This window comes from Pomacea canaliculata, linkage group LG7 (genome assembly GCF_003073045.1).
Source record: "Pomacea canaliculata isolate SZHN2017 linkage group LG7, ASM307304v1, whole genome shotgun sequence".
Lineage (NCBI taxonomy): Eukaryota > Metazoa > Mollusca > Gastropoda > Architaenioglossa > Ampullariidae > Pomacea > Pomacea canaliculata.
This window is the reverse complement of record NC_037596.1, coordinates 4454115-4467526: the sequence shown is the minus strand read 5'-3', so window position 1 is coordinate 4467526 and position 13412 is coordinate 4454115. Positions and strand designations below refer to the sequence as shown.

Sequence of the window (13412 nt, the reverse complement as noted above, 5' to 3'; positions counted from 1 at the left end):
CTCTATGTTTCTTTATAAGTCCTGGGGAATGTGGTCTGTGGGCAGGTTTTTTTTTTCTTTTGCATGTTATGTCAGTTGAAGGTCTTGATTGAATAAAGGTTTCTAGCAAAGTCTCCACAACACCGTACAGTTAGTGCTGCAGTAACTGCCACGCTTCCTTTAATTTAAGGACAAAAGACTTTTCCAGGATGTCTGATCTGCTTCTGCACAGAAATGACAAGACGAAGGTTTTTTTGTGCAGCTGGTGATTTAATCTGTTGTGTCCAGTTCTGAGTGTGAATATTGTCATCTGTATATGCCTAAACAGCTGATGACAACTGCCATGTGATGTAGAGGAATCTCTGGCCTTCATCTCTGTCATTGCAAAATGTTTTCATAGGTTCCAAGTTTTTTAAGTCACAAACAAAAAAAGTTAAAGAAATGTTCATGATTGTCTTCATTTTGTAATTCTCAATCATTGTAATGACACTTTACAATAATTTCGTATTTCATATAAAATCCATCTTGAAACCAACAAGGTTTATTTGCATACCTGAAAATTCATTCGTCCGAAAGTCAGTGGTCTCTGTCGTAAGCCCACAAACCTGAGACAAAAACATAATACCTATTATGGACCTGACCCAATTTTAAACCATAAGTGACCTGTTGCAATCTAGACAAATTGTAGTCTTTTTTAATGCAATCTTGACAGTTTAATTTAAACTTTAAAATATGATCAAAAAGTTGTTATGTACACACATTTTGCAACATTAGCTTAACCTGTTATTACCTACACTTTGTAATGATCTACTCTGAAAATAATTTTAACTATTTATATTGCACCTACCAGTCGTACAAGGTCTGGGCACGATTAAAGTGACCGCTCTGTGCAATCACACAGTAGAGTACTATGTGGAGACATTATGTCTGGAAGAAGAAGGGTCAAATAAAATCAGCACCTGAATGGAAGAAACACATGAAAATTTTTTTTATTCAGCTTTGCATTTTACAATTTTACAACTCCATTTTGGAATAAGACAGAACATTATGGTAGCAGAGGTGTCATTGCACGTGCACTATTCTCGTGTCTATCCTCGTAGTCAACTTTTATAATTTGAGATTTCTTCTAAAAGTAAAACTTCATGCTGCTGCAATATTATAACAAATCTATTTTACCTCCTAGAATGGACACTTCAGGTTTATCTTCAGATTGAGTCCCATACCTTGTGCTGCTGTCTTCAGTATCTTGCTTCACTCTGAGGTCAGCTTAACACCACCTTGGGCAACACTGAAAAACAAAATTAAGAAAACATGCAGTAGTTGAGCAGTTCATTTCTTAGAACATGTGTATACATAAAATACCATAACACTCTATTCAACCTTCTTAGAAAATGTTCTTTTCCTATACTAAGCAACATCTTTCTCTATCGGGTGTACTTTCAACACTTTTCAAAGACAAATCAGTTTTCATAAGTAAATAAAATGTACAAAAGCACTCTACTCAGTATATATACATTATCAATCATAATATAATAATAAATTCAAAATTTACATAGCACATACGCTTATAAGGAGCATGCTCAGTGTTTAAGAAGAAGACATGGGCAACATAGGAGGAGCAGAAGAACAGGCAATGCATGAGCGACAGAAGGATAAACAACATTACTAATGACGAATAAAAGACTTCAAAAAAAAATTCAAGATAATTGCTACTCACACAGTTGATCAACACATCACACACAGACAAAACTCACTAGGCTTTCAGCATCAAGAAGACGGAGGTAATGTGGGTCAACAAGAAGCAAGAATTAAGTCCCACTTCAACTACATGGGGAATGTATTACACAGTCTGACCATTTCACCTACCTTGGCAGTATAGTCAGCAAAGATGGAGGTACAGATGAAGATGTAAGAAGCCTAATAAATAAAGCCAGGCTTGCATTCCACGCCCTGCGACCTATATCTGAGGCTTTATCTCTAAACACAATTAAGATCTGCATCTTCAACGCAAACGCGAAGTCAATTCTTCTATATGGATCTGAGACATGGCGTGTGACAAACACCATCACCAACAAGATTCAGACATTCGTCAACAGATGTCTTCTCCAAATCCTCAACATCTGATGGCCTGAGAAGATCTCCAATACAAAAGTATGAGAGAACGAAACAAAAACCTGCCACCAGCCAAGACATCAAGAAGCTGAAGTGGGGCTGGATCGGTCACATCTTGCGGAAGCCAGGAATAAGCAAGTCCTCTCTATGTTATATCAGTATGTGGAGACATTGCTCGCTGAACGTGAATTCTGCAAAACACACTGCGAATGGTGATCAACATGTCGAGCGTAGCAGCCGACGTATTTTTGTTTCCTCCAGGGGAGCCTTACTCCGTCAATTCCTATTGACTTCCGGCGCCAAGCTGAAAGCTGAAAACATCAGAATGAATCTCGAACTGCTAGGTTTGTGTCTTTTTGAAAACTGTCCTTACTACTTATCAAACGATGCATTGAATTATGTGCTTATGTACGCCTAACTTTGCATTTCTTGTTCAAATGTTCCCACAATAGCCGCACTGATCACCAGTAGTGCCAGTCATAAACTAAGCGGCTTTATTCATTGTAATAATCTTTAATTTTTAAATGTTTGATTGCAGAATCGTTTGGGCAGAACTACCCAGAGGTAAGATTCCTATTTTCGCATAATTGTTTTTTTCAAAAAACCTTAATAAAAGACAGAAATTTGTGCTTAATCTTGAAAGGAATAATTATCATCATAGGGAATAGAAGAAAGTAGATTTTCAAATTTTATGTGAAGTGAGAGAGAAAGGAAGAACAGCAGGTGTCATAATCATCGATGGCATCGTAATCACGTTGTCGTCATTATTGAAAATGTCATACTCATTATGTTTTCATTGTTGTCTTCATCATCATGTTTAAATGATTCCAAAACTACGTAACTAATTGTATCGGAAGCCTTGCTATCGGAGGTCCCAGAACGCATTCATAGAGATTGTTATGGACGCCGTGAAATACACCCTGAAGCTTCTTTTTTAAAAGACAAACAAACAAAAAAAACTTATAACCCAACCTTTAATCGCAACCTTAAGCCTAATTCATGTTTTCCAATTTGTCAAAAGTGTTATGGCACTCTGGGATCTCCTGTAAGTTGTACCATTGTCTTCTATGTTAGAAAATTAATGTAAGACATCTTTTTGTGCAGGATTTTGATGGTGCACTTGACTGTGTTAGCATAGCTGTAACCTGTGCCTTTAATCGCCAAGGGACTTTGCTTGCAGTAGGTTGCAATGATGGACGTGTAGTTGTATGGGATTTCTTGACACGTGGTATTGCAAAGATTATCAATGCCCATGTACATCCAGTTTGTTCACTGAGGTTTGTATAGTCACAGTCTTGCATGTCTAGTGGCTGCTCACTCCAGTATTGTGATCATCATGTACCAGTGGTAGGGTAACCAAGATAATAATCTTGTCCATTTAATCAAATTCTAGCTGTAAAGTTTCTTCAAGCTAACTTCCTTTCTGGTGGTAAAAAGAAATGTATATTTAACACTACAATTTTTATTTGTAGATTTGCTATTAGTTCATCAGAGATAGGCATACTGATGGCTTCACACTATCTACTTGTTTGATTTGGGATTTCTGGATAGATGTGCTTTACACTATCTACTTGTTTGATTTGGGACATGGATAGGAATAAAGAGAGCTAAGAGAGAAGTGTGCAGCCCAGCTGTCCATCACTAAAACATCATTTTACAGTAACGTACTTTGTGTTATCATTCATCACTTGTCTTTTACATTTTTTTAACTTGAGATTATCTTGATTTTAATTCTTTTTAATACTGGCCTCTTGGTTTAGCTGGAATCGAAATGGCCACAAATTGTTAAGTGCAGCAACCGACAATACGGTATCAGTGTGGGATGTATTGTCAGGAGAAAACGACCGAACCTACAGATTTCCATCCCCAGTTTTAAAAGTGCAGTTCCATCCACGGAGCAGGTAAATTGCTGCTTTTTTTGTCAAGCTCATTTGCAGCCATATTAAAAATTTTGATGCTTTGTTATCAACATAGCTGTGTGTCCTAGTCTACTGTGATTTGTTTGTTTATAAGAGCATGAGACCTTATGTTCTTAATATAATTTGCCCTTCATAAATCTTAAACCTTTTACGGCTACTAATGTATATATTCTTTAAAATTTTAGTCTAAATTTGAAAACAGCAGATTTACAAATCTGTTGTTTGTCTTAGAAGCTTATTTTACTCATAAAATGATTTCTCAATGATTTCTGCTCTAGTCTTGTGGTTGCTACTGCACTATGCAAAACTAAGGCATTTTTTACCCATTCCTAGTGGTGATGCCTATAATTACTAAGCCATCAAATTACAATATCTGCTCACAGCAACCAGTTCCTGGTGTGCCCTCTCAAACATGCAGCTGTCCTCATGAACACATCTGGTTCCCATCAAGTGATTCCTCTAGATGATGTGAGTAGTTCATTATTTCCTCACCTCTTTAAAGTACTTTATTATGCTATTGACAAAATGTACATAAAACTTCAGACCTATAATTTCTGTAAATATATATATACCAAGGAAGATTTTATTGTTTTCTATGCTGCTTTAAAAGTTTTAAAATATGCAGGGACCAATCTTAGCTTTTATATTGAATTTTGTGTTGTGCAGTTTTACAAAAGTACAAGTATCATATATTTGCTGCTTGACTCAGAAATAAAGATGATGTGACAGTTTGCAGTGGCATTCTTTTTTGCAGAATGATCTCAATATCATAGCTACATTTGACCGACGAGGAAAGTATATTTACACAGGAAATGCAAAAGGACGGGTAAGAATGTTTATTCTAAAATACATGTTGGAAGGGGAAGAACACTAGTGCAATGCAGTTTACATTTTTCCTTCTTTTTTTTCATAAATATGCTTGTTCTCCTACAAATGCATTAAAAGGGTATGCTTTAAAATGTTAAAACACTTTTATGTTAAGCTAACCATTGGTTGCCATGGAGAAAACTAAAAATAGATGACACACAATAAAATTCAATAGGGAATAACGCAACAACCATGGAATGTTGTAGCATGGACATTCTTCTAAAACGTTTTTATTTTGGAAAATTTCTCCTAATTTTTTTTAACCAAACACAAGTTATCTTTAGAAAATCACAAAGTCTATGTGTAAAGATCTATAAAAATATTTCACTAGTATTGGTTGACTTCACGCAGTGATTTCACTTGCACCCACCCACCCACTTTTAGAGAATAGATAGAATAATAGGAGAATAGAAAATATAAAAACATTTCTCCAGGCCTTTTATTTGCTTTGATTTTTTTAATGTGTTAATTAATAATCAGTATCAATATCATCATCATTAGTACTTTTGTGATTTCTTTTTCTTTGAACAGAAACTTTTATTTCTTTACTTTGTAGAATCTCATTTAAAATGGGATCTGATAAAAAGAATCTTTTCTTGATTTGAGTCTTGATTTGAGTTCTTCACAATATTTTTATTATGGATATTTTAATGTTATTAGCTAATATCTTGCAATTTACTGGTGTGTGTGTGAAAGATCTTAGTGTTCAAGACAGAGAATTTGGAACTTGTTGCATCATTCCGGGTGACAACAGGCACATTAAACACCACTGCCATAAAATCAATTGAATTTGCACGTCGTGGAGAGTAAGTTGAAGACATCAGAAAATTAATAAAAGTATTCTCTTTAGTTTTTAAACTGATTTAAAGGCCAGCAAAGGAAATTCAAAATTTTTTATAACAAGGAAATATTCAAGTAGATGTATAGCCACATGCGCGCATGCACACATGCCCACACATAGACACACATGCAAAAACTACATGAAGCGTTTGGAAAAATGTATTAGTTAACATTGAAAATAAACTACATACAGTTCACACATGAGTGTATTGTATGGTTTATATATTCATATGAGAAAAAAGCCAGATACATATAGTTGTGCAGAAAATAAGTCAGTATACAGTTTGATGTAAAAAGCAGAAAATTGGAAACTGTCAAACATTTTTGCAGGTGTTTCTTGGTTAACTCAGCAGACAGAATCATTCGTGTTTATGAGAGCCGTGAGGTCCTGACATGTGGAAAGGATGGAGAGCCAGAGCCAATACAGAAACTTCAAGACCTTGTGAACAAGTAGAGCACCCCATTACATTGCAGATGTCATATTCTGTAGAAGAGGATTGTGTTAAAAACATTTTTTAACTCATTCAAAAGAGATTTGTGCTAAAGGTGTGGTCTAAAAGTTCATTTATTAACATGTTTTTCATCATACTTTACCTTGAAAAACTAAGAAATGGTGAATATAAATTCTGAATGGTTTGCAGAACATTGTGGAAGAAATGTTGTTTTTCTGGTGATGGAGAATACATAGTGGCTGGTTCTGCACGGCAGCACTCACTCTACATTTGGGAAAAGTCTGTGGGGAACTTAGTTAAAATCTTGCATGGAACCAAAGGAGAACTACTTCTTGATGTCGTGGTAAAGTTATAATTGCACCTGAAATTTGTCTAAACCTATCAAGCATCATGAAAGCTGCAGTGATAGAAAGGCAGCAATAGAATCATTTAGAGCTCACTTTCAGATCATTTGAATAATAACATTTTTCATTTGTTTCAAATCTAATTTTGTGATTCTGTTTTGTCTGCTTTTCTAAAATAATATACTTGACACAAATAACTGTAGTGTGCATATACTTTTTTTGGCATAATTTTGTTCTCATTTTCTTGCCAAATGTAATATCAGAGAGCAAATTGCACTTTTATTGTTTCCACACATAGTGGCATCCTGTCCGTCCAATCATTGCATCCATTTCCAGTGGCCTAGTCTCCATCTGGGCACAGAATCAAGTGGTATGGAACAGTTTTGACTTTGTTTTTGTTTTTTTTTTCTCTTAAACCACTCTTAACTCTGTACAATGTAATGTTCTAAACAATGAAAAAACCTTTTAAAATCAGTAATCAGAACATAAAAAATTTGGTGTCTCACAAAGGGTCAAAAAGAGAAAATCCCTGGAATGATCAGATAAACTGTTTATCAGTCAAGAATGTAGAAGATGATTTTCTTTTTATTCAGGAAAACTGGAGTGCATTTGCTCCAGATTTCAAAGAATTAGATGAAAATGTGGAGTATGATGAGAGAGAATCTGAATTTGACCTTGAAGATGAAGACAAAGAAAAGGTGGACACAAAAGGTGGGTAGGATCAGAAGTAACTTTTCTGATTGTTGTCTTCCTACAATGCTTTTGTAAAATGCCAGCTTCTTGGCCTCCAATTTGGGTTTAAAAAATTGGGTAACACTAGTAGTTCTGATAATCACATATGAAACAATTATATTGTCATAATGAGAATATTAATTTTCCATTTATAAAATGTGCTCATTTAGTGCGCATCATGTTTGATAATATGATATAGGGATACTGTTCACAATGGAATGAATGAATGGCCAATTGTGTAGAGTTTACTTATTCTATTTAATAGATTAAAATAAAGAATTTCAGTCTTAAAAAATCTTTCATTTGTAGGCTTCCCTAAAAGGAAATGTAGACAGCTGATAAGTTGAAAAAAAAAATTTTAAGCCAGAAAACACACTCTTTCTTCATAAACAGAGATTTCTGTTGTGCAACCAGAAGAAGATTTTCTAATGTTCTGAATTTTAACCATAAACCTTATCAAGGTTTGAGATAAAATTTCCTTTTGTCATACAATGTTTCTGTGACCTTTTGCATCTGCAGGTCCTGATCAAGAAGACACAGAAGTTGATGTAACAACAGTGGAACCTATACAAGCCTTTGTCAGCAGGTAATTATCACAGCCTCTTTAACAAACCACCAATCTGTGTATTCCTAACTTTTAACAATAGATAAAACTGAAGAAGGAGAAAAGCTTATTTGACGGGACTGTAATATTTGCACCCCCTAGCCAAAATTATTGTGTTTTTTTTCCTTTCTAAACCCATGATTTCTGAACACACCAACACTGATAATGTTCACATTGCCTAAAAAGTATCATCATTTCTTGCTGAAATAAGTCCTCATTAAACAGTACCTCTTGCCCAAATTATTCAGCACTCTAATATATGTGTAACATAAATTTCATGTTTTTATATACATTAGTAAATGTCAGAGTCATTGGCACTTTTGTTTTCAGTACCATTTCAGACAGCTGCACAGATTTGTTTTCTGGCAGGTAAATGGTATATTTGTGCATGGGTTTATTGTCTTTAAAGTATTGGAAATATTAATTAGAGCTTGAGGGAGTATTTTCATTTTTATCTGACATTTTCATTCTGTAGTTTTCTGTTACTTATGCAGTGATGAAGAGGATGAAGATCTGGATGCGTTAATGTACCTCCCTGTCTCACCAGAGGTAGATGAACCAGAAGAAGTGTGGCAGGGAACCGGGGACGGTGCTGTGAGTTTCATTTTCTCAAAAATTATTCGATGGTAGCATATGCTATTCTGTCAGTAATGTGATAGACACAATCCTTTCATTGTATGCTTCATTCTGATAGCTGCCTTGTTTGTCATTAGCGTCATTGTATTCCATTAGTTCATTAACTACATCATTCTTATTAGCAAAATCGCTGCCTTTTCTATCATAACCCCTTACGATGTGCATTTCAATATTTGCTACAGTGCCATAACTGGTAGAATGTAACAGTTTGATGCAGAAGCAAAGTTTAGACAGTCTGCTTTAAAATCCCACAAGTCTAGTTTTTGTAACTAATGTCTGTGTGACTGGTTATTGGGTTATTTGTAATCAGATGTTGCAAAAATTTTAAAAATGGGAAGATGATAGCCAATTATTGTAATGTTTGCTAAACCAATTACACTGATTTCACACTTGTAAAGGGTGACATTTTAGACCAAATAAAATCAACTAGGTGGAACTAGTAGGATCTGGGTGATTTTATCAGTTTATCAGTCAATCTTTATAGTTTTACTCAAACATGCATAATCTAAAACCCATAAATACTTGGTTGATGTGCATGACACCTTAAACTGCAAAAGAGTTACTCAGTTTATGATGCATACTGGCTGAACTTATCATTATCTCTCCCGAATGCTGACCAGTTCACAGTTTTGGATATCTCATGCTCTTCTGGGTTGGATATTTTATGTCTGGTCCTAGCTTCAGTAGAACAGCGTTCGGCTTTGGCAATGCGTTGGAGGCTCTGGGTGTGCGAGATGGAATGTTTGTTGTTCAGTACTTAGTTTTTGAAGTCATTCTAAGCAAACGGTTTAACATGGGCAAGCTTTCACATAATTCTAAACAGGATATGGACAGAAGCAGCAAATGGGGAAAAAAATTCCTGATAAAAAAATCTCATGAGTTTGGCCATTATCAGAATTCTTATTTTAGAACAGTGTTCTCTTACAGACAGCCAGTGCTGCAGCTGCTGTTATTTTGATCTATGTAGTCAACAGAGATTTCACAGTGACACAAAATGGATGATCGTTAAAGTGTTATAAGCAAAGTCTCCAATCATACTCAAACAGTTATTTCTTCTATGTAATCGTTTGCTTCATTCTTTGACAAATGGTACAACTTTTAGAATGTCTGTCAATTTATCTTTAAGAAACAAATCCTTTGGATAATGCTCATGAACAAGGGAAAAAACCTCTTATTGAAGGACTAGAAAAAGATCTGTCAATACTACTTCATGTATCTTTTACCGAGCTTTATTTATGTATTTAACAGTGTTAGAAATTAATTATTGTGTACTTACTGTCTTATTTTTGTAGTTTGTGTGTTCTGCATATTTTAGACTGGTTTCAAACACCACTTGCATTGTATTAAATCTGTATTAAAAAGCATGCACATTTGCAAACTGCATTTGTAATACATATGTCAACTTGCACACATATCCATTTCCAGCAGTAATGTTTCCATATACACAGCATAAGCATACACATTCATAGACACATATGTATATTATACCTACATACAAAACACACAGAATTTCTTAAAAAGGCAAACGAAAATAGAAATTTTGCTAGCAGAACACACAAGTTACATATGTGCATGTATGACCCTTCATATTCTATATTATCTCCTTTTTGTTTGTTTTTGAATGATGTAGTTTTAATTTTGTTAGATTATTCATGACTTTCAGTATGTTCAGTTGCTGTTTCTGTGGTATTTACTGCCTTCTTTTCCATGGTGCCTCTTCATTTGGTCAGGTGCGGGTGGGCCTGCATGCCACGGCAGGGGGCCAGAAGGTTAGCAGGATGTGCTACCATTGACTCATTCTGCAGTGCACATCATCACCTTTTTTTAAGTTGTAATCCATTTCACCCACATGTTCCCACACATTTGTATTTGATGCTCACATCCAGAAGATTACATTGAATGCTGCGCTAATTATGTTGATATTTGTGTGTGAATGCCTGCAAATTTGCCTTTGTGTGTGTGTTTTGTTTATTACTATAAGAAGACTTCATAAAATTTTGTCAGTAAATAAATATTTTTGTAGTTTTCTTAGCCTTATATAACAATAATGATTCATGGCAGAAAGAAAGGTTTTGAAGTAAAGATAGTGTGTGTATGTATATATATACTCCATTTCAGCTTACCTTTTTTCTTTGTAACACTTAGACTTAACATTTATAAAGCAAAGGCTTTAAAAGTTATAAATCACAGAATCCACAGCATTGTAAATTCTTCATATGAACAAAATAACATTTCAAGCAAAAGATTTGATTCACAGCTCCATGATGATCAAATATATGCACTGAATTTGTTTCCCCCTCACACTCACCTCACCCCATCCACCACTCTTCTCTTTTTTCCTAAATGTACTCACAACTCATGCATGTGTGTGGGTGCATTTGTCATGTGCAGGTGCATGCATGTATGTTTTCATGTATTGTCTAGTCTGAGCATATCTCACTAAGAGCACTCATATTTTTGCATTTGCAGTTGGTATTTATAGATTATGAATAACATGTTTTAAGTGTCTAACACACATTGCTGCACATGGGTATGTTTTAATAATCTTTAGTGCTTGTCATCATCCATAGGTAAATAATTAAAAGTCTTCTGGGAGAATAGAATCTGATTATAACTATCATGTGTTTTATTATCAATGGTTTACATTAAATATACTAGAAATCTCACTTTAGTAGGATGCGCTGCCGTAGTTTTCTCTGCATTTAGTGTTGAATGTTAGAAAGATTTGTGAAGTGCCTGTGGTTGAGGGATATTGATATATATATATTCAGTGAGGACTAATTTGCCTGAGAGCTATAGCTAAAAAATTTTAAGATTTTTTTTTAAAGTTTTTATTTTGTGTATCTTTTCAAAAATGTGTATGCGAGTTTGGGGGAGAGAGAGATAGAAAGTGTTAGTTAACTCTGAGACTGCTTGCATGCATTAACATGTAAAAGCTTAGATTTTATTGAGATTTTGCACACTTGAAACAGCAAACATAGTATGTATTAGTACCTGCAGCTTGTTTATACTCAGTTAATAGTCTTTTTATGTCTATTAACTGTTTAATACTTTCCTTTAGCTGCAAGATGATGGCATGACACCTGCAGCAGCAGAAAAGAAACGCAGCCACAGCAACACAGACCAGTTAGCAAGCAGCAAAAAGAAGAAAATGAAAGCCTTTGATGTACATCTTCCAGATGCTCCAAAGGATGGTGAGAAAATGTGCTTGACACAAAGTTTAACTTCTTTATGTAGGTCTGTCTGCATTTCCCTGCATGTATCTATGCGCACATCCATGTGCACTGCTTGCACACTTGCATCAATGAGATAAAACGGCTAGCTAGAAAGCTAGAACCTGTACAGTCTGTGCTGTCATTTTATCGTTATATCATTTAAGGAGGTGAATTTGGCGATTATATTAAACAAATTAAACTTCGTGTCTATTTATCAGAAATTCATCCACTTCTCAGCGCCAACGCCAAAAAGAGTCAAGAAAATAAAAGCCAGCCACGTAAATCTCGACCACAGAAGTCTCGTTCCTCTCGACTAGAAAAGCGCAGGGAGCGAGCAAAAGTGTCTGACCCAGAAATTTCGTACAGGGAAAATACGAGTAAGTGTTGGTAGAAATTTTTTTATTTACAGGCTTCAGTTTGATGGAATTTATAATTATTAGTCACCTTTTTGCCATTCCATCATGGTATTGTAATCTTTGTCCTGTTGTACAAAATAGTTTTGCTATTGTATATGAAACTGAAATGCAGAAATATTTAAATTTTTCATGCCTGATACTTGCTCAACATTTGAAACTTAATCTTTATTCATTTAGGGTTTTTTTTTTATGAAATTATAATTCTGTTGCTATCTCTGGTGATAGCAAAGCCTTGCATTTATTCTAATATTAGCACATCTAGAATGAATGCATTGCAGATTCTGGTGACAGTATTCCCTTGTGAGGAAGAATGCAGACAGCTGAAAAATCAAAAAGTGAACTCCACAGGCATCCCTCAAGCTGTGTCCCTTTCAGGAAGAGTTGGAAATGTCATGTCCTCCTCAAGGATGGCAGCAGTGTTTGCGGGACAAGTATTCATATAGCAATTAGAGGTCTGCAGTTAAGGATCATTTTGTCTGCCACAGAATGGATTTTCTATTTCTCCAGAATGGCACTTTTTGCTTGTTGTTAGAGGGAGTCGGGGATATCACAGTTGTGTGGTGACGATTCAGTCATAACTAAAACCCAAAAGCGCAGTGTAGTTGATTAATAAACGTTTTGCCAATCAGAATATTGTGTTGTCTACACAAACTATGATTTCAGAGATGAATGATGGTGGTGAAATAAAATTTTTTAATGCAGATATCAGACTTAGTTCATTATTTTTGTTGATGACGGATACTCATGCACATGTTATATGCTGGATGTTAGTGCATCTGGGGCAGAAGTGACACTGCTTCAAAATGAACAGTAATATTCATTATATTTGACTGCAATATTTGACCGACAGGAAAGATGTCATCTTGAAGACTGAACTTGATTTTCTTAGGTGGAGCTGTTACAGTAGCTTTGGTAAGCTGAAAATGTTAATTTGCTGTGCTTGCACAGTCTGTACACTATATTATTATTATTATTGCCCTTCGCACCTCCTGGTGCATAGGCCATCGACGACAGTTTACTGTTGTCGATGTTTTAGTAGCAAGGATTTGTTTTACGGGATGGGGGTGCTGGCCCCACGCCCAACCCTCCTCCTTTTTCAGCCGGGCTTGGGACCGTCCTTGGCGGAGAGCAGCCAGCCCTGTAAACAGATGCCACGTGCAGAGAAAGAACAGCATGCCCGAGACGAGAAAAGAACTCAGGGCAGCCAACCTTCACTGTATTGGTGACAGGCGCTAACAGCGCTAACCGTTGCGCCACCGGGCCGCTAGTCTGTACACTGCTTCTTATTAATCCTTG

At 35.5% G+C, this 13412-nt stretch overlaps 1 protein-coding gene and 1 long non-coding RNA gene across 3 annotated transcripts; one reads left to right on the top strand and one right to left on the bottom strand.

The window, feature by feature from the left end:
- Positions 1-46: 46 nt before the first annotated feature.
- Positions 47-1984, bottom strand: LOC112567775. Its single transcript, XR_003099881.1, has 4 exons — positions 1846-1984; positions 1203-1267; positions 827-938; positions 47-584 (listed from the first exon to the last, which is right to left on the bottom strand). It is a non-coding gene; the product is annotated as an uncharacterized LOC112567775 (long non-coding RNA).
- Positions 1985-2224: 240 nt separating this feature from the next.
- Positions 2225-12821, top strand: LOC112567770 (retinoblastoma-binding protein 5 homolog). Of its 2 annotated transcripts, XM_025244583.1 has the most exons (17): positions 2225-2435; positions 2630-2655; positions 3196-3368; positions 3852-3992; positions 4394-4478; positions 4765-4836; positions 5574-5683; positions 6048-6167; positions 6359-6512; positions 6812-6883; positions 7107-7224; positions 7765-7831; positions 8344-8443; positions 10216-10254; positions 11547-11679; positions 11919-12077; positions 12395-12821. In XM_025244583.1, the coding sequence occupies exons 1-17, from the start codon at positions 2252-2254 to the stop codon at positions 12418-12420; spliced, it is 1779 nt and encodes a 592-aa protein (XP_025100368.1). In that variant the 5' UTR covers positions 2225-2251; the 3' UTR covers positions 12421-12821. The 2 variants fall into 2 exon arrangements, with proteins under 2 accessions (XP_025100368.1, XP_025100369.1); XM_025244584.1 differs by lacking the exon at positions 10216-10254.
- The last annotated feature ends 591 nt before the right edge of the window (positions 12822-13412 follow it).